Source organism: Pogona vitticeps, chromosome 2 (genome assembly GCF_051106095.1).
Source record: "Pogona vitticeps strain Pit_001003342236 chromosome 2, PviZW2.1, whole genome shotgun sequence".
NCBI lineage: Eukaryota > Metazoa > Chordata > Lepidosauria > Squamata > Agamidae > Pogona > Pogona vitticeps.
Window position 1 is genome coordinate 280,172,948 of NC_135784.1, and position 20,122 is coordinate 280,193,069.

At 37.1% G+C, this 20,122-nt stretch overlaps 2 protein-coding genes across 3 annotated transcripts in view; both read right to left on the bottom strand.

Moving 5' to 3' along the window:
- LOC144586383 (uncharacterized) overlaps positions 1-20,122 on the bottom strand; it is a 400,206-nt gene that overhangs the window by 230,353 nt on the left and 149,731 nt on the right. The gene's annotated exons all lie outside the window — the stretch shown is intronic.
- The window catches only part of PIK3R1 (phosphoinositide-3-kinase regulatory subunit 1), a 69,156-nt gene that overhangs the window by 21,266 nt on the left and 27,768 nt on the right, over positions 1-20,122 (bottom strand). Inside the window, exons 1-6 of one of the 2 annotated variants that reach the window (XM_020783706.3) lie at positions 12,117-14,407; positions 8,734-8,826; positions 7,439-7,513; positions 3,884-4,015; positions 2,684-2,885; positions 2,514-2,593 (exon numbers count right to left, since the gene is read on the bottom strand). In XM_020783706.3, the coding sequence (XP_020639365.1) occupies positions 2,514-2,593; positions 2,684-2,885; positions 3,884-4,015; positions 7,439-7,513; positions 8,734-8,826; positions 12,117-12,261 (727 nt within the window). In that variant the 5' untranslated portion in view covers positions 12,262-14,407. Of the gene's footprint in view, positions 1-2,513; positions 2,594-2,683; positions 2,886-3,883; positions 4,016-7,438; positions 7,514-8,733; positions 8,827-12,116; positions 14,408-20,122 lie in introns of those variants that run through there. The other variant, XM_020783705.3, reaches the window with a different exon arrangement.

A 20,122-nucleotide genomic window follows, 5' to 3' on the forward strand; every position in this document is an offset into this window, starting at 1 on the left:
GAGGTGAGATTTAAATTTATTCACACGAGTAATCCCTAGGCTATATTAGATCTGTATGTCCAGGAGAGTTTATTATCACCTTGATGAGTATTTTAGAATATTCAGAATGCCATACATTTATATCTATATCATAAACAGAATAACTATTCAATTTAAAGTTTAAGTGATATAAGCTTTTCTCTTGATTTCATCTCTGTGCCCCCAAATGTGTAGGTGGTACTTTGGATCCTACACTAACCTATAAGAAAAACAGCCAAAACACAAATCAAAAGGTACGTGAAGAGATCACCATTCTTCAAAAGCTTTCAAGAACCAGCTGGGGCACACAACCACAAACACTAAGAACCACAGCCATGGCCCTATGCTGTTTCACAGGTGACTGTGCCAGCCTGGTGGGGTACAGTTCAGCCCATGCAAAACGGATAGATGTAGCACTCATTGTAGAATCATTACTGGATGCCCAAAGCCAACTCCTATTGATAAAATCGATTACATTACAGGCGTTGTGTCCAGTGACGCGTGGAGGGATGGTGAACAGTGAAAGACTCAATGTGTCTACATCAAATGCATACCCACTCTTAAGCTGCTATCCCACCCTTCCAAATTAAAACTGAGGAAAACAAATGTTTTTCAGAACATATGTGAATCACGAAGAAACAGCAGAGAGAACCAGGACTATAATGTGGATAGAAAGAATCACCACCTCTTCAAATGGATGAAACCCCAGGGAAGCCTAGCTTCCAATGACACAGTGAACTGGCTTACTTGGCAGTCAGACTGGCACTAGCAGAACTGAAATCTGAGAAAATAGTCATTTGCTATAGCCAGTATACTCTATGCCCCTCAAAATGTACCATTGAACACTAGATGCTAATTGTTGCAAATGCTCTTGATGTTGCCCATTATTGAGCAAAAATTACCTGACATACTTATCCATTGCACTATCATGCATTTTACATGAACAAAGAAGATAAGTTCATCCTAATTCTGGACATTTTCACAGAAGGTCTTCCTTCATTTCTGCTCTGATGCGTAATCAAATACAGTGGTGCCTCGCTTAACGAGCGCACCGTTTAACGATGAATCCGCATAGCGACCCATTTTTTGCGGTCGCTAATGCGATTGCATTGCAATGTTTAGAGAGGCTAAACATCGCATTGCGATCATTTCTGCACCCGGCGGCCATTTTGGGAACAGCTGATCGGCGGTTCCAAAATGGGCGCTGGGTGCAGAAAATGGCTGCCCGCACCATTTTCGCGCCCTGCCCTCACTTACCGAGTGCGCAAAAATGGCGGCGCTATAGAGCAACTTCGCAGAACTGTGAGTTTAAGAGCCATAGGAATGCATTAAACTAAGTTTAATGCGTTTCTATGGCTTTTTCCGTTCTGTATAGCAATGTTTCCCCATAGCGACGGTTAATCCGGAACGGATTAACCTCGCTATGCGGGGCACCACTGTAACTAGATAATGCTTGCAGCCCTCAATTTCCAACAACAACGATGATGATGTGCCATCAAGTCACTTCTGACTTATGGCAACCCTTTTCCAGGGTTTTCCAGGGAGAGACTACTCAGAAGTGGTATTTCATTCTCCTCTTCTGCACAGTCCCCAGGTGTGCAGAAGACTGTGCAGCTTGCCAAGGCCACACAGGCTGGCTCTATGCACGGAAGACACAATGGGGAATCCAACTTCCAACGTCTGGCTCTGCAGCCAGTTATCTAAACCACTGAGCTATCCAATTCCCCACTGCTGCCTTTTTATTATTAGGAACATAGCCTATGGGGACATTAGAGTAGAAAAACCATTAGCTGAGATGCACTTATCACAAATACATTGAAATAAAAAGATTTCTACCATATACCTGATTTTCAAATGTACCCATTCCTAACCAATTGGTCAACAATAGAACAAGGCAAAAATATTTTAACTCTTACTGCAAAAACAAACACTGAACAAAATGTGTCATTACCACACAAATAAACAGATGAAAGACCAACAGACAAGACACTGGCTGAAATCCCACTGCTTAGTGTAACAACATTCACACCTTTCAGACTATTCTTAGATTGCAAATATAGTGTCCCTTTGGGGGGTGGGAGTGCACACTGGTTGGCGCATGCACATGCTGCTTCCTTGAGACTTGCAGTGAGGACTCTTTGTTAGCCACCTAGGAATGTATTGCAAGTGACAGATTTTCTTACACTAAGCAACAGAATTTCAGACGCTATATCTGAAAACAAATACCTATACTTTAGGTTTTTGTGGGTTTTTCGGGCTCTTTGGCCATGTTCTGAGGGTTGTTCTTCCTAACGTTAGGAAGAACAACCTTCAGAACATGGTCAAAGAGCCTGAAAAACCCACAACAACCATTAGACCCCGGCCCTGAAAGCCTTCGTGAATACATATACTTTACTTTAAGAAACATTTCCCATGTTGTTAACAAAAAAAGTTGTTGCCTCAAAACACAATATGCATTTCCGAATAAGATGTTCGCAAATATAGACTTTTCTTACCTGGTGCAGGTTGTCTTTCATTCCATTCACTTGCAATTAATGCTTCCATGATTTTTATCTGATGTTCTGTATTGTCAGAGCTGTAGAGATATTGATCATACAGTAAAATGTATGCTGAACATATAAAATAATTCAAACACATTTATCAGATAAATGTATGCACCTCTTACCTTGCTACTGGGCACCTGAACAGCAGAAGGCTGAAGATTTCAGCTAGGAATCTTGCGTTCAGGAGGTTTTTGGTAGAGGCCTGACAAAGTCTGGAGAAATGTTTGAGCAGATATTGGAGTGTAAGCCAATACTGTTGAGGTATATTTGGCGATTTGATGAGTCTCTTCAGCACTTGAGCATATTCCTCTGAGTTCTGCACTTCTGCAAAGAAGCAAACATCTCCTAATGAGCATGGTAATATTCAACAACTGATTTAAAAACACTATCTGGAAGAGTATCAGTTAAAGACATTTCTCTCTCTCTCTCTCTCTAGCAAAAACCCATGTTTCTTTTCCTTTTCTGAAACAGCAGAAACTTTAGTAACTGAAGATGGGAGGAAAGGACAAACCATCCAGCAGTGAAAATGAAACAGATGTATCATGCGATAAAAACCACAGAACATTCACCATGTGTTGGCAGAAGTCTGTCTTCTGTTTAGTAACACACATGATCAGGAAATTCTGAGTTATAGCAGAAAAGCCTCACAGCGGGTGTTCTAAGTTTGAAGGATGCAACAGCAATAATATCCAATACCCTTAGAATCTGCAACTGAATATTGAACCCATCACTGTAAAGGCTGAGTCCCACTGCCTGTATTCACTATTAAGACAGATGAGTCTTATCTGTCTGCGCTTATTGCATCATATCTCCATAATTGCCAATGGACTTCAGAATCTTGTCTGCTCTAATACATTTACCTTGTGAATGCTGATAAAAAGTTAAAAATTAGCTCTTTCGCCACACAGACAAATCCTTGGTTTGTTAACCAGTGTTTGTATAAGTATTGTGTTTGCCAAGAAACAGCAAGTTCTTACCATTGTGATCCATTTTGTACATTATGTTTTAAACATTTTAAATAAAACACCTTAAAACTTGAGGCTGGCCCATTATATAACACACATGCACATACAGTTTGAACCATGTGCACTATACTGGTACATGTTTGTTTGTTTATAACACTGTAAGAAAGCACTCCAAAAGGTGGGATGTATATTCAAGCCATAAATGCTATAAGTGAACTGTGTCTAAGAGTCCTCTTTCTGGTAGATTGAAGCTTTCCATATCCTAACCATCCTGAAACATATTCAGATTCCTGAACTATAGATAATAAGGATTTTAAGAAAACACTTTTATGGTGAGAAAAAAAATTACATGCATACCTTGTGCTATGGAAATCATTTCATTGTAAACAGATGCTGGAATGACAGGATTTGGCAAGTCGAGAAAGTACCTCTTCAAAGCATCTGATAAAATCTGCAGATCAATGGCATCAAAATCCACTGAAGAAACATCTGAGAGAGAGAGAGAGAGAGAGAGAGAGAGAGAGAGAGAGAGAGAGATCACTTTTTGCTGTCTGAACAATTATCTCTGTATTCTCATTTCAATATAGGACACATACAAAGTTTATCAATTTGAATTAATAACAAAATACTCATAGCAAACAAGATATCTAAGTATTTACTTTTATTTACCCATTCATTTGTTCTGTAGCCCACCTCTCAATTCAGAAGGATTCTCATATTGGTTTGCAAACTATGGGGTACCATATTCTTCCTTCAATTACAAACTTGAAGATCTTTTTAAACAGGACGGAAGAGCAGCTGGGCTTTAGACAAGCTGTTGAGTGATACAGGTTAACTCTTCCACTGCCTGCATTTTCTGTTGCTCAGGTGTGTCTGTCATACTCCCTTCCCCTACTCTCAGCACTGCAGGTAATTTATTATCTAACGAAATGTTTAAGAGGTTTCCACACCATATAAATATTACATTAGCATATAATTTAGAAAATCAGGAAGTCTTATTATATTGCATAAGGCACTGTATATACAAGGAAGGATGACAACACTCTACTCCATGTGCAGATGCCATTAGACTTCATACAGAAAGTACTGCATTCTTATCAATTATACCAGCTGACAATTCAGATAAAGTATAAAAGAGTCTACACATTGGCAATGAAGGACTAAAGGGCTAGCAAGTGTCTTCTCTGAAATGAACAGAACTCATACAATTACTTTAATATGCATACTTTCCTCTAGTTCACATGGAAATACAAGGAGACTATTACAATCCTTCTAAAAATCCAAGGCATTTTTAATTGAGCAATGTTGTACCTATTAATATTTTGAGCAAACAGCAGCGCCATAAAGCACTACAAACCCGTATCAATACAATGTGAAAAAATATATAGTATATTTACTGGCACTGAAACCAACTTGTAGATCTTTTAAGTTTCAAAATTTAAAAAACTTAAAACATTTAACTTTTAAAATTTCAAGTATATAATGAAGTATACATAAATACTACTAATTGCATGCCATCAGGTTAACCCTGACTTACGGCAATTCTTTCAAGTTCTAAGTACAGAGTGCTCAGAAATGGTTTACCGACACATACTACAAGTAGACACACATGCATTTGTGCATCTGATCTGCACATGCATAATGAGATTTTAATACCAAAAATATTTTTAAATTTAAAATGTATTTGCCATTTCTTATTGGCCAAAATCTTGTTGACCAGTGTCTGACTGCATAAGGGGAATGATATCACCAGACTGATATTGATTAAATGCTTCCTTTTGCAATGGTAGATAGCGATCCCTTTGCCACATCGTAATAAGAACTGGCTCAAGCTATTGGCAGGACGGGGCTTTGAGTGGTCCAGAAACAAGCATGAAAGACTCAGGGCCTGCTCAGTCAGGTTCCATGGAGTGTAAAACGACAGACTGCACCACTGGGATGGGTGCTGCTCCACAATGAATGAGCCAATCAGTGGGGTACTATGATGTTCTGATTCTTCCTTGCTGTAGAGCTTTAGTCGTTAGAAAGAAATCTTTATGTTTTCAATACAATTTAAGAACCTTTATTTAATTTCATTTTATTTTTCCCCTCCACATGAGATCTGTTTCTCAGGTATACAAAAAGTGATCCTCCCCTACTGGCTCAGAGACTCCTGCTTTCCAACCCCTGAAGAATACAGTGTGCCACTGGAAGCTGTTACTGTCAATGTGTGTCTATGACTCTCTGTGTCCTCTGTTTTGACACCCTCCCCTTTGATAACTGGCAAAAGTCTTCCCCATACTTCTGAGTAGAGCTTGAATTCTGGAGGAAAATTCCAACCTGTGCCCAAGGAACGATATGGGTGTTATCCTACATATTTTCTGTTTCCTCCTTTTCCCCCCTTATACTCCAAACTGGTGGCTATGAAAATCACAGGAGGATTCACACTCATGCCTATAAGGAGGCATGGAGCATGGAACCCAGGGAGCTGTTGCAGAGCAGTGATGGAATGCAAACAATGAATCATCAGTGATGAATCATCTGTGATATTTCAGAATTGTTCGGTCCTTCTATAAGCGGGTAGCACTACTGGCATATTCCCAACTGGTGAGGCACAGGCTATATTTCCAAAGATGACATGGATGTGTCTTGTTCTTCCAGCACTTTATATCTTTTTTATGTGTGGGTTTTCCTTTCTCCCCTCTTAGGCTGAGAATACAGCAGCTGCTCCACTGTATAGCAGCAGTATATCTCTTGCTGAAGCATAATGTGAATGCAGGATTGCTCTGTTCATTTCAAAGACTTTAATAACAAAAGCAATCTTGCTACATGAACTCAGCACCACTCTTTTTCAACTGAAAAGAATCATTACAGGAGTCATCTGAATCTATGCAATATCAGTTTCACTGTGAAAATAAGTGCATTTTTCTTTATCTCCAAAACACATTAAACTAACACTATATAATTATATATGTATTGGTCAGAACTCCTCAATTAGTTTTTCTTATAAAATACAGAAAAACAGCTTTGGTAAAAATGAGACTTTCAACTGGAGTTTATGAAAGAGCCACAGAATCTGTTTGTTTTAAGTGGGAACCATAAATGAAAGGATTAGAAAACATTATCACATGTAAGGATATGTCACCAGAGACCTAGACTAGGATAATTCACTTTTTTGTATTCCCAATCAGCATGTACAGGTAGGTGTGAAAGCTGGACAGTAAAGAAAACTGATAGGAAAAAAATTATTCATTTGAAATATGTTGCTGGAAGATTACTTTGTGAATATGCTTGACTTCCAGAGAGGCAAATAAGTGGGTCCTAGAGGAAATCAAGCCTGAACTCTATCTTGAAGGCAAAAATTATGAAACTCAAGCTGTTCTACTTTGGGCACATCATGAGAAGGATTCTCTAGAAAAGACAATAATGTTGGGAAAAGTTGAAGGCAGCAGGAAAAGAGGGAGACCAAATAAGAGATTGATGGACTATCTAAAGGAAGTCATAGGCTTCGGTTTACAAGAGCTGAAACAGTGTTATTGAGGACAGGACTTTTTGGTGATCTCTCATTCATAGGGCTGGAGGTGACTTAACAACAAGTAAAACAAATAATCTGAAAAATGGAAAATATTATTTTAAAATCTTAAAGTTTTTGGTATGCAACTAAATGTGGACTTTGCATGTCATCTGTCCACTGCTATAAATATCTATGTAAGCCTATTTCTTTCTAACACTGCAGTTGTACTACAATATGAATTAATAATAAACTGCAGATTCTACATTTATGGTTTTCATATTACACATCCTATGTATGGAATACCGATAGAATGAAGATTGTAACAGATTAACCAGTTAGCTGAAGATGAATTACACTGAAATCTACGCATTTACAACCCAAGCTGTCTACTAAAAAGAAAGAAAAATTGCTGTACCTACCACACTCAGTAATTTGTCTTAATTCACCAATGCTGCTTGACCCTTGTGACCTGTACAATGTTGAACATTCCAGACCTAAAAAGCAGAACAAAATGGTTAAATGGCTTCTCAAATCAAACATAAAGCCTATGAGCTTTTGTTTTGTAAAGACCTCCCAAGTGCCACCACATAGTAAAAATCAGTGTCTGATTTTGTCTTCAGTCTCTCACATGTAAACACACTACACAGGGAATGCCCAACATATGTATATGTATCTGTAAATTAATATTTGGGGAACATTAGAAATCTACAAATGCAAGAGTAGGTAATACCTTTATAGACACTTAAAAATAATCATACAATCTTCTAGCTTTTGTGGATCAGAATGTAATTTGTAATGAAATTATGAAGTAGAAATCTAGTTGATGCTATTTAAAACACTATCTGAAATCCTGATATGTAGCTACAACCTATGTAACTTGAAGTTGGACAAGCAACTACAAAATCTGTACCAAGTCAGAAATCTTATCCAGAAGGCAGTTCAGCATGCACAGTTGTATTATCAGTGTGTCGTTCATTGCACAATCGGATATGAGGACTGCATGGCCTTAACATCCCCTGAACATTCACAGGTGTAACTTTACATGTCAAATGCAATAGGACTTCAGCCAGTGATTTCAACAGTATGCATAAAACTCAAACAAAAAATGAATTGGGACATCTCCTGTAGGAGAGGACTGATTTAGGGCAGAAGCCTCCCAGCATCTCGATCAAGAACTAAAGCGCAGTCTGAAACCATTTGTGTGGATTCGCAGAGGCCACAAAGAAGAAACATAAGATCTTAAAAGGAACGGCACCATGAGTACCATAGTACACACAGATTATAAAACTAAGTGACCCAGGCTATGATTTCCAGGTGGTGTCAATGCCTTCCTTCCAAAGTTGCACAAACCAGATCTCTCTGAAAATACTGTTCCATAACCTGGATGCCGTTATTGAACTGTAGTGATTATCTGCTTCATTTCATTCAGCAAAGTTACTCAGAACATAAACTCACAAGATCTCTAAGTGCAGGTGGTTACTTATGAAAAAAGGTATGTTTAAAAACTTGTCTTAATTTTAAAAAAAACACAGAAAACTCAATTAACTTTATGTGCAATTCCAATCATTACTGTTCAAGAACAGAAAATCTGTGCTAAGACTCAGTATTGCCTGTTATTACTTCTGATGTGTGCTGTACAAATTGTGATTCTCAAAGGGTGCTCGGCTTACAAGAGATTAATATCCTGTTACAATCTCATTTATAGTTTACATACCTTTTCTTTCAATGGCTTCCACTAACTTGACAAGAAGGGGAGGGGCATTATCAGGTTGTGAAAACTGCTCTGTAAGGTCTGGAAGTGTAGAAGCTGTAAAGAAATGAAGAATGAATCAGCATGAATAAAATAAACCAAGCTATGGAAAATCAGGAGCTATAATACAGCTGGTTAAACTTTAAACACTAAATAAATTTAATTTGTTAACTGTCAAGGTCTATACAAATGGTTCCTCTGTCAGTCCTTACTTGCATACTGGGATTCTACATAACCTCGCTGTGCACAACAAATAAAGTCAGGTGTTGCATACTGGCAATACACTGAGTATCAGCCTTTCCACTAACTGTATACTGTACACTAATACTATACTATACAGTGGTGACTCGCTTAACGATTACCTTGTTAAACGATGAAACCACTTTACGATGAAGTTTTTGCGATTGCTATTGCGATTGCAAAACGATGTTCTTATGGGGAAAACTCGCTTATCGATGATCGGTTCCCTGCTTTGGGAACAGATTTTTCTCTGGACGACGATTTTAAAACAGCTGGTCGGCAACTCTAAAATGGCCACCCGCTGTGCAAAATGGCTCCCCGCTGTGCTTTAGGACGGATTTCTCGCTTCACAGGCACCGGAAAATGGCTGCCCTATGGAGGATCTTTGCTGGACGCTGAGGTATCTAGCCCACTGGAATGCATTGAACCCATTTTCAATGCATTTCGATGGGCTTTTTCGTTTCGCTTGATGAGGATTTCGCTTAACAGCGATTTGAATGGAACAAATTATCCTCGTCAAGCAAGGCAGCACTGTACTAATACACTCAATTTCAGAAACATTCTTCTATTTTAGACTATTTTGCAATTTTTTAACTATTCCTTTTGCTCCCATAGCCTCAATCCATGTGAAAATCAAGTACATTCTCACCTATGAGAAAAAGTAAAGAGAGGAGAGGTTATGAACCTAACCTGAGGCCTTTTATTACAGTGGAGAGGAACAATGGCCTTGTCACTGAGATATTTTCAGGTCAGTGTACCACTGTCAACCTACTGGATCGAAGTCAGACAGGAGATGTGGTTGCATGGGAATTAGCACCTGCCATGTCTTCGGGAGGGGAAGAAGAAATGGCCTTTTTTGTGCTGACTGTCTTGAGGAGCCAAACGTGCACCCAAACATGCTAGGAATGTCATGTGATAGATGTGGTGGAACAATTCCCAAAAAGTACTCAACACTGCAGAAGTAACATCCAGCACTTAAGGGTAGTAATTGCATGCTGTTTTGCAACTAGAGTAACTCTCAAGGCTGACCTATGCAGGATTCTTGTCACGCCTTCTCCCTTTTAACCTGCCATTGTGACTGATGAGGGAGGATTTCTAGGCCTAACTGTGCAGCCTAAACATAGACTTTATATAAGAGTTCTTGGAAAATACAAACATCAAGTTGAAGCCCACAGATATCTATATTAATGTTCAACACCAGCTGAGGGATGCCTCTTCTCTTGGAGAGCAGGTAGTACAATTGTTAAGAACACATGCACTTTCTCAAAAACTGTTTAACAGGTCATTTTTTTCAAAGGTGACCCTTCCCATTTCAGTCTGCACTCTTCACAGAACAATTTCTTGATTGTGCACAGAACAAGAATCTAAAATCACAGAATGGGAGCTGAAAAAGATTGTTTGTAGCTCACTAAGTGGAAGTGTATCAAATAAGAGATCAACTCCTATGAAACAAGATGTTCTTCCTTATTTTGTAAAGAAAGCAGTTGTTTTAGGTATGCAGTTTGCAATCAGAAATAATTTTGTATAAAAATGCCATACATACATGCGTATTTATGTAGATATTTTCATTCATAGCATATCATATTACAACTGTGTGTGAAACAGATCCTTCAGAGGCTGAGGCAAAGACGGACTGGGAAAAAACCCTGCTTGAAACATCTAAAACCTGTTTTGTTTCTCTTATGCCCCCTAGTGCTTCCTGAGAAGAAGGAAAATTGAAGTTTCATCTCTATTTCTTTTGAGCCCAGCTGTACCATATTGTACCAGAACTGTTGAAAAAGTGTTGAATCGTGGTCCATGATCTGCTGTGAGGAATGCAGCCCATGCACAATGGTATTTTCCTCTAGACAGCTTTTGTGCTGCAGGAATTGTATGAGTAGGCTATCTGCCAAAGAAAAATCCAAACAGAATAGAGGAACTGTCAAAGCAACTGCTGCCCTTGCACAGTTCAAGAAGTACCATTTTAAAAAAAAGTGTCATAAAAAAAACTTCTTAGCACACAAAATAAGAATGGCTCTAAGATAGGGATCCATCTCTATACCAACCACACCACTGTTTTATAACAGCAAGCTAACTTTCCTTTCACCAACAGAGTTTAATAATCCAATAATATGTCAATATACATAGCAGCTACTTGTAACTACTCAGCATCTAGGCAAAACCAGTTTGAAGATGGAATAAAATGATTAATAGAGATCAAATATCTGCACAAATACATACTGTTCTTTTAAAGCAGCTATTAATGTTAAAACATTTTCAAGTGACTTCCCTGTCTCTAGTTAGAAAAGTAGGGTGCTGCAAATTGCAATATTTCAAATGCTATCGTATGGGTATTTACTCAAAAGTAGTTGAAATCCAACAGCAAGTCACAACTTGAGTAGGCCCATTAAATCAATGGAATTTAAAGAGGAGTTGACCCACCAAATCCTTGTTGATTTAATAGTCATACTTTATTTGCAACTTACTACTGGATTTCAGCCAGTAAATCCATTTTCAGTTAGATGTTCTCAAAGGAAGCATACATTGTATTTGGTAGACAAATTAACTAAGATATTCCTCATTGCCTAAAAGGTCACTCTTTCCCCAACAGAGCTGCAGTTATGAAATATAATTATTACTACAATTTTTTTAAAAAATAAACCTCTTGTAATAATTAGCTGTAGTGTTCTGCAAGGTTTCTGTTTAAAGTTCTCATGTGATTATACTGCAACTGGTATTTTCCATTTTTGGCACAAATCTAAAAATTGCAACCATTTAAAGAAGAAGAAAAAGACCTCAGGAAACATTTGTCTGCCAAACTAAACATTTTACTGCATTCTTAGAACAAATGCCATTTTACAAGATTTAAACAGGGGGAGGTCAGGTTTGTTCATGATGCTTTTATTTTTTAAAATGCTGACATGCTACAGGCAACAAATTGGAATAAAAGTCAGTATTCTTAACTACCAAAGCCAAAACAAGCTCTGTAGATGGATTAGATATAACAGAGGAGAAGACTTCATATATTAAAAGGATTTATTAGAAAAAAACAAGCCTGGCTTCCAACATGCAATTTTTAAAGAACACACAGAGATAATAAAGCTTGATGAGCATCTTGAAATCAGTACCTGACTTTAAAACTATCTTCTGCTTGGACGTGTGCTGTAAAATAGCACAGAGGTTTGGAGACCCAAGTCCATTCTTAAGAATCTGGGCAACTTTGCAGAGTCCTTTGCTACAATCCAGTACTAGTTTTTCACTTGAAGTAATCATATTTTACTTTTAACATTAAGACAATGCACTGTATGTGCCCCAGCTTTATCTTAAACCCGACTGTCTACAAAATTCATAAGACGCTGGAGAAGTCTCAAAGAGCCTTTCTCGCTAGTTATAAAGCATTTATTTCAGGTTAAAGGAGGCTTCTGATGACATGTCAGAAATGCTGCATTTTCCACTGGTTCTATTTTTACCTTGCCATGGTGATAACCAATCAGAGAAAAGGGAAGCAGGGATTCCCTCCAATCCCAAAGCTCTTCTCTCTCACTAATAGAGACAGGCCTGAACAGCATTTAGCAACAGCAACGTGTGGGAGCCGACAGCATACCTTGCATCTGAGCCCTGCCAACATAGCTACAAAGTGCAAGATGAAACCAGCACACAGCTGCACCTTTTGGAGGAGTTCTCAGTAAAAAGAGATTATCAGTTATTACCTGGCAAAGGGTTATGGAAAATTAAAGCTGGAAGATTGGCTTGGTGAGTGTCTGAGCCAAACCTTTCTTTCATTCCTGCCAGAAGAAGCATGAAAGTGCACAGAACAAAATTTATAACCTAACCTAGCCTTTAAAATGTAGCACAATACACCATGGAAAAAAAGTGACTCTCTTACTAGAAAGTATATAGGAGACTAGGAGCCAGTATCACAAGTTCAATCAAACCCGAACTCATTTTAGCTTTTCTTTTATCCTAGGTTTTTAGAAATGTTTGTCCAATTGCAAATATCCCGAAGCATGAATATCTACCTGAGAAACAATTATACCTTATCTGATTTTGGAGGTATACCAAGGAGAAAATGTTCCATCACAATGCTTTTATATAGCTAGCATAAACATTGTCTTAGATGTATAAACGTATCTTGGAAACTCGCACTGTATGAATCGAAATGAAGAGAAAGCTAAGGATGCGTTAAATCCCATGTACAAACACTATTCAAATGTTACTGATTACATGGCCTTTATCTTTACAGAGAATTTCCTGAGCAGCAAGCTATAATCTGAAGAGTTTCAGAGATATTGTATCATGTGGGTGTGAGGAAAAAAACAGGTGCTGCTTGGAAGAAATCACTGAAAGCTCACTGGGCACATAACAGGATTCTTTACATCATGGCCAATTATTTTCCAGTACTGTAGGATTTTCTCTAAGACTGCATTCAAAGTTATAGTAAGAGGAAAGTATTTTATTACCTACAGTTTCTGTTATGTATGGAGCTGTTAGGTAAACAAAATTAAGCATACAATTCTATAAAAAATTTATTAAAAGTAAATTTCATTGTACCTGCTGGGACTTCTTTCCAATTAAACCTGCACAGGATTATGCAGTACCTGTTCTCAGTAATTAGGAAACAATTTTCCAAAACACTTAAATAAGTAAAAGGATCAAAGGAGAAAACTATGAATATAAGCAGTCAAAAAGAATACACCTTGATGAATAGATGAATTTATTTATTTATTTCATTTATACCCTGCCTATCTAGTCAATTGTGACCACTCTAGGCAGCCAAAGAGTGTCTCCCACTAGGACAGGATTCTAGCTGGAACATCTGGAAATCAGTTAATAGACTTCAAAATGAAATAGGAAAATCCAATAATAATCAAATAATATGGGGCTACTAGGATACATGACAATTTTTCTGTGAATGATGAGCATCTATGTGCATGCAATTTATGCCCCATCATGTGTCCTAAAGAAGATCTGGTAGATGACCAAGATAACACTATTTAAGTACCTTGTTTCTGCTCAAAAATAGTTGAATCATTTTAACATTTTAAATTTATTTGGACTTTATATTTCACATACGTCCATAATTCTAAATTGCACAACACTCTGATATAAAAAAAAGAAAGGGCAGTCAATATCACGCAAGTTTTCCATCTATGATCTCAGAAACACTACATTTCCAGAAAATGTTATCACATTATTTATTTGGAATTAAAATCATAATACTCATTTTCACAGCTATCTTTCATGAGTGTAAATAAATAAACAAATTACCAATTAATTACCTTCCCTTAAACCAATCTGAGAATCTGCTGATTTTCTATCTTTTGTCAAAAAACACTTATACAAAGGGCTTTAGCAATATATATTAAAACTAATGCACTTATATTTTACTTATATAATTTGAATAATATTTTTAAAAAGCTTTAATGAAGATTAATCCTCCACCCACCACCCAAGCCAATGTGTTGAGACAAAACATTAATCTGGATTGCAATTTGGACTGCTTCAGAATAAACCCACTGAACGCAGTGAGTACTTATGAGTAGATGTCTGCTGTAGATACAGAACCAGGGCATTTGAAATGGCAGAAGCTCCATATGCGGACTGATCTGAGATCTGAGGTCAGGTGGCAGAAGAGCCAAAAATGGAGAAGAAGAGGAGCATGAGAAGGAGTTATACCAGATCTAATCTGTGCTTATCCCAGACTCAAAGCCACTATGCTGGCATAAAGTTAGACCAGGGTCAGCAAGTCCTAAGCAACTTGCCACATCCCTAGACACGGACAGATCTGAATTCAGCACTGCTGCAGCCAGTTTAGGGTCAGATTGCCCAGCCCTCATCTATCTTGGCTAGTTATGCTTGTGTGCTGGAGCAAATACTGTCACTTTCTACCCCAGATTATTTAACAGTTGTTAACATTTGACTTTACTATAAAATGATCCATGTAATTTCCAGTGGAGGCACCTGAAAAGTCTGCACAAGTTTAAAAAATGAGAAAAAACAGAATAGCATGAAATAAGATCAGGAACAGCTTTGATTAATTACTTGCTTTAGCTAAAGTTTTTTTTTAATTATATTTTTTAAATTAGTTGTTCAATCTATATTTTGTTAAGCTGCTTGGAGGACAATCATGAAGAGAGGGAACAGAAAATGATTACTCATGATCCAGGACCTCATTACTAGGGTTTAAGATCATGTGACCATGCATATCTTTGTATAAAGAATTACTTTTTATAAAAACAATTCAAGATTGATATCCCTCCTTTCCAGGGTAGAAAAAAATGAAAACTTTTTTAAAAAAATCTAACTGATTTAAATAATAAATTCAACTATTTTTCAGTGGGATTTTCTCTAATTACATTGAAAAATCAGTGGGATTAGAGAAAATTTTAAAAATCATTTTTAAAATTTACATTGTGCAGAAATCCAATCGTGATTTAAATAAATTTATTTAAATCAAATCCACCTGCTTCTTTCCAAAAGTGGTTACCAGTGTGTTCAAAATGCTGCTTTGCATCTTACATGATTATACCTACACAGCCAATGTATGGAGAACAGAACTTCAACTCCATCCAGATAGCCATTGTTTCTGGTTGCAGTGGACATTTATTTGGAAATCATACTCACAGAAGCCTAAAGATTTGGCTTTAAACATTCACTCTACAGCAATATTCACATTCACAAAACTACATCTCATTGCATACATAGTTACAGATTTCATGATGGGGAAAACATAAACAAAACCAATCAGAACTAGCATTTCTCTTCTCTAGACTGTCTTTATAAGGAAATGCATTTCCCCAACCTAAAATGCTAGCATGTGTGAAGATACATGCACTCTACTCTGTATCCATTTTTTTGTGAGTTTGAGCTGGGAGTAATACCTTAGACTACTCTAAAGTATTAATGTTAAACCTCCTTTATAATCAACAAAATGTTTCTGGTGAAAGAGGAAAACTTTGGTTAGTTCTGGCAAACTCTTGGTAAGTGAGCAATGTTTCCAGATACAATTTCCCCCTAAAGTTTCAAAACATTACAATAAAAATGATATGCAAGAAAATCCTTTTAAAAACTATCATCAATATGGAAATACAAGGAGTTCATTTAACACAAGAGATTTCTGTGGTAGTGGAAGGGGCAGAAATAGAATAAAACTGATGCAGGGGAAATTGTTTAGGAATAAAACAAAATATATATCTCCAACTCTAAGAAGCTGATTCTGAGTCAAAAGTTCACTAGGCTTCACTATCAATTTTTAAATTCTTATAACAAGTGCTGCAAATTTGATATCATCTCCTAAGTCATAGCAAAGCTATGCTATATTGCATTAAGGAAACAATATTGTCTGGGTGGTAAGTGAGGAGTTCTGTACATGATGTTCTATCTGATTAGGCTTCGGTAACTTTATGAATTATGAGCTGTCATCCACTTTTTCATCTGCTATAGAATATACTTCTTGGAAATGGAAGCTATAAATAAGACAACAGATGTTTTTTGTTGGCTTCAACTAGTAACTTTTTTTAACATGCCTGTAGTTAAACTGTTGGTTATATTCTACTCCCCCCTATGGTCCACTTTTAACACATATCTTTTCTAAAATGAATGAAACTAATAGGGCAATGTTCAGTGTAAAGGAAATAGTGTGACAGCATAACATGAGCAGGGCTAGGAAGCGTTACTTTTCTGGGGACTGCAGAAATTTAGTTGATTTAAGTAACATTTGCAAGCTCTGAACTTTTAAAACAGTGGCAATGAAGTAACAGTTTGACTAGCAAGCTCCTCACAGCAGAAACCTTGCTGCTGTTCTATTTGGTAGTGTTATTTTGTAGACTGGCATGTATAGCACATAGCTGGAGAGTAATGAGTTACTAGTGATGGTTGTTGTTGTTTAGTTGTGTCCCCATGGACCAGAGCACACCAGGCCCTCCTGTCTTCCACTGCCTCCCGGGAATTACCCGTAATTATTTACTGGGGGGGCACACAAAGTTGAAAATGATATTAGTTTTTTTTCCCTTTGGGTGCAGCAATATTCAAAACTTATTTCTAAAGGGCATTTTAGAAATTCATGGCATTGTCTTAACAATCATAAGCCACCTCCCCTGTGTTTAAAAAAAAGTAATGAAACACATCCAGGGGGTACTGCCCATCACAATGAGTAACAGCAATATACTGCTTCTTCAAATACAGTACTATAAAGAGAGTAAGTATTTAAAAGTAACTTTCTAAGCTGTGACACATTAAAACTGTTCAATTCTGTGTTTCCCCGAAAATAAGACAGGGTCTTATATTAATTTTTGCTCCAAAAACACATTAGGGCTTATTTTCAGGGGATTTTTTTTTTCATGTACAACAATCAACATTTATTCAAAGGCAGTCATGTCATCTTCTTCTGGTTGCTGCACCATGGTAGAGGGTGGGTTTCACTTAATTGGGTCTTATTTTTGGGGTGGGGCTTATGTGACAAGCATCCTGAAAAATCATACTAGGGCTTATTTTCAGGTTAGGTCTTATTTTTGGGGGAAAGGGATAGTAAGAATAACAGGGGAACTTTAAATCATGTTGCCTTTATGGGGCTGGGTGTTTTTCATTTCTTCTATTTCATTTTCACAATAACTCAGGTCTCCCTCGCTGGGTATCTTCAAGAAGCAATTGAAGACATGGTTGTTCCAGCAGGCCTTTCCATCATACACCTCTTGACCCCCCTCTTTTCTGTTTTTGTTTTTTGTTTTGTGTATGATTTTTATATGATTTAATGTAGTGCTTTCTTGTTTTAGAATTGTCTATTTTCGTTGTCTTATATTATTTTTATGGTTGTTAGCCGCCTAGAGTGGTCCTTTCGGACCAGATAGGCGGGGTATAAATCAAACAAACAAACAAACAAATAAATAAATAAATAAATAAATAAATAAATAAATAAATAACTGTGAAATACATTCATTAATTTCCTTTATCCTTTGCTTCTGCTTCACACAACTCCCCACTGGATAGTTTTCTCACTCACAGTGTGGAAAATAGTTATTGTACAGATAATTGACAAGGTTCATCATACAAACAATATCAGTATAAAGTAGTCCTCATGCAAGAAATCTGCACACTGAAAAGGGAATTCCAGAATGCTGTTACATTGCTTTATTATGGGAAATAAAATCTACCATTATGTGTCTCTTCTTCTTTCCCTCAAAGATTAAGCTGAGCAGAACTCTTCATGTAAGTATCAAGAGGCTAGACAGCTTATTTCTGTGTTGGTACACCTCTAGTGGAGTTAATAATTTTCACCTCCAGCATCTGCCATGGGCTGCACCAGGTCCACACTGGCTAAAAATGTCTGGACCCATTTTCCTTCTTTTTAAAAATAATAATAATAATGGAAACCATAAGTGCTTGGATAACTACTTTTTGTTTTGATTTTTGGGTGTTAGGTCTTGTGCCATTTATCCCATTGCAACATTTAAAGTAAACTCCAAATTTTCAGCACTGAATGGACACTGGGGGGCTCTTTGGAGGCTGCAAAACTAGCCATGGACTGCACTTTGCTCAACCCAGCATAATCGTTAGGGAGTCATTTTGTTCTAGAATATAAAACAAATCTTTGTAAATTCATTTGTGCAGTAAGCTCAAATTCAGGACATTATGTACCCATGTACAATGCTGTGTGGAGTAACTGTTTATGACAAAGGCTCGCCTTATTTTGCATAGCCTGCAATATGTTCAATGTTGATTTGTAAATCCATGAGCTGACCTGTAACCAGACTGAAAATAGCTCAGTTTAAAAATAGTTAGTGGTTATCAAAGTTCACCATTAGTATAACCACTAATTATTTTTAAACTACTTTATTTTCAGTATGGTTAAAACAAATACTATGAATTTATTTTGATTTAGACAACTGAATTTTCTAAAGGGAGGGTAAAAGAAACTAGTTCAAATAATTTATTTTGCTATGATAAAGTCAAGGAAATCATGGCCAATATCCATTCAATAGTTATATGTACAGAACTCCAACTACAGAAGTTGCCATGGCAATCTGATGTGATAATATTCACGTGCCTGGTTGCATGTGATGAGCACCTCATTAGATCACTGTGTCTACTTGTTGATGCATATATCCACAGCTGAAGTTCAGTAAATACTGAACAGGATATTGGTCAATGCCTCTCTGGGTTGAGTTTTTCCTTTTCGTTTTTTGTAAAGCAAGCCAAAATTTGGTAATCTATATTTCAAACATTTGGCCTTAAAAGGGAATCTTTTCAGCACAAAAACTGAAGCTGTCAATACTTAGTAGTTTGATCCCAGTATGTCCTGCATCAGCAAATAATTGCTAAGATGGAAGTCCACTTGTTGTACATTTGCCCCAAACCACAAAACATGGCACAATGCTATACCTGCAGGAAATGTACCATTTCAAATGCTGGATTTTAAAACGGTTTTCTATTATATAAACAGCTTTACATGATTTCTTTGAACTTTTTTAGTTAGGACATGGTTTTAGAAAGAGAGGGAGGAGGGAGGGAGAGAGATGTTTTCTAGTTAGGTCTGGTCATCTTTTCTTCCATAAGCTCAATACACATGTTCTAACTGAAGGTAACACCACCTGTAGAATCTGAAAGCATGCTTTTTACATGGTTTTCATCATACTGAGTTTGCACATGCAGTTAGAACAAAAAAGGTAAAGGTTAAAGTTCCTCTTGACATTCTTAGTCCAGTCGTGTCTGACTCTAGGGGGCGGTGCTCATCCTGTTTTCAAGCTGTAGAGCCAGCGCTTGTCCAAAGACTGTTTCCGTTGTCACGTAGCCAGCCTTACTCGGGAACACCGTTTTACCTTCCCACCGAGGTGGTACCTATTTTTATATATATATTTTAATTGTATTTTACAGTAATTGTTCTAAATTGTATTGTATTTTAATTGTTGTAAGCCATCCAGAGACCTTTGGGTAGTGTGGGCGGCATATAAATAAATAAATAAATAAATAAATAAATAAATAAATAAATAAATAAATAAATAAATAAATAAATAAATAAATAAATATTTATCTACTCGCATTTGCATGCTTTCGAACTGCTAGGTTGGCAAGGAGCTGGGACCAAGTGATGGGAGCTCACTCCATTGTGTGGATTCGATCTTATGACTGCTTGGTCTTC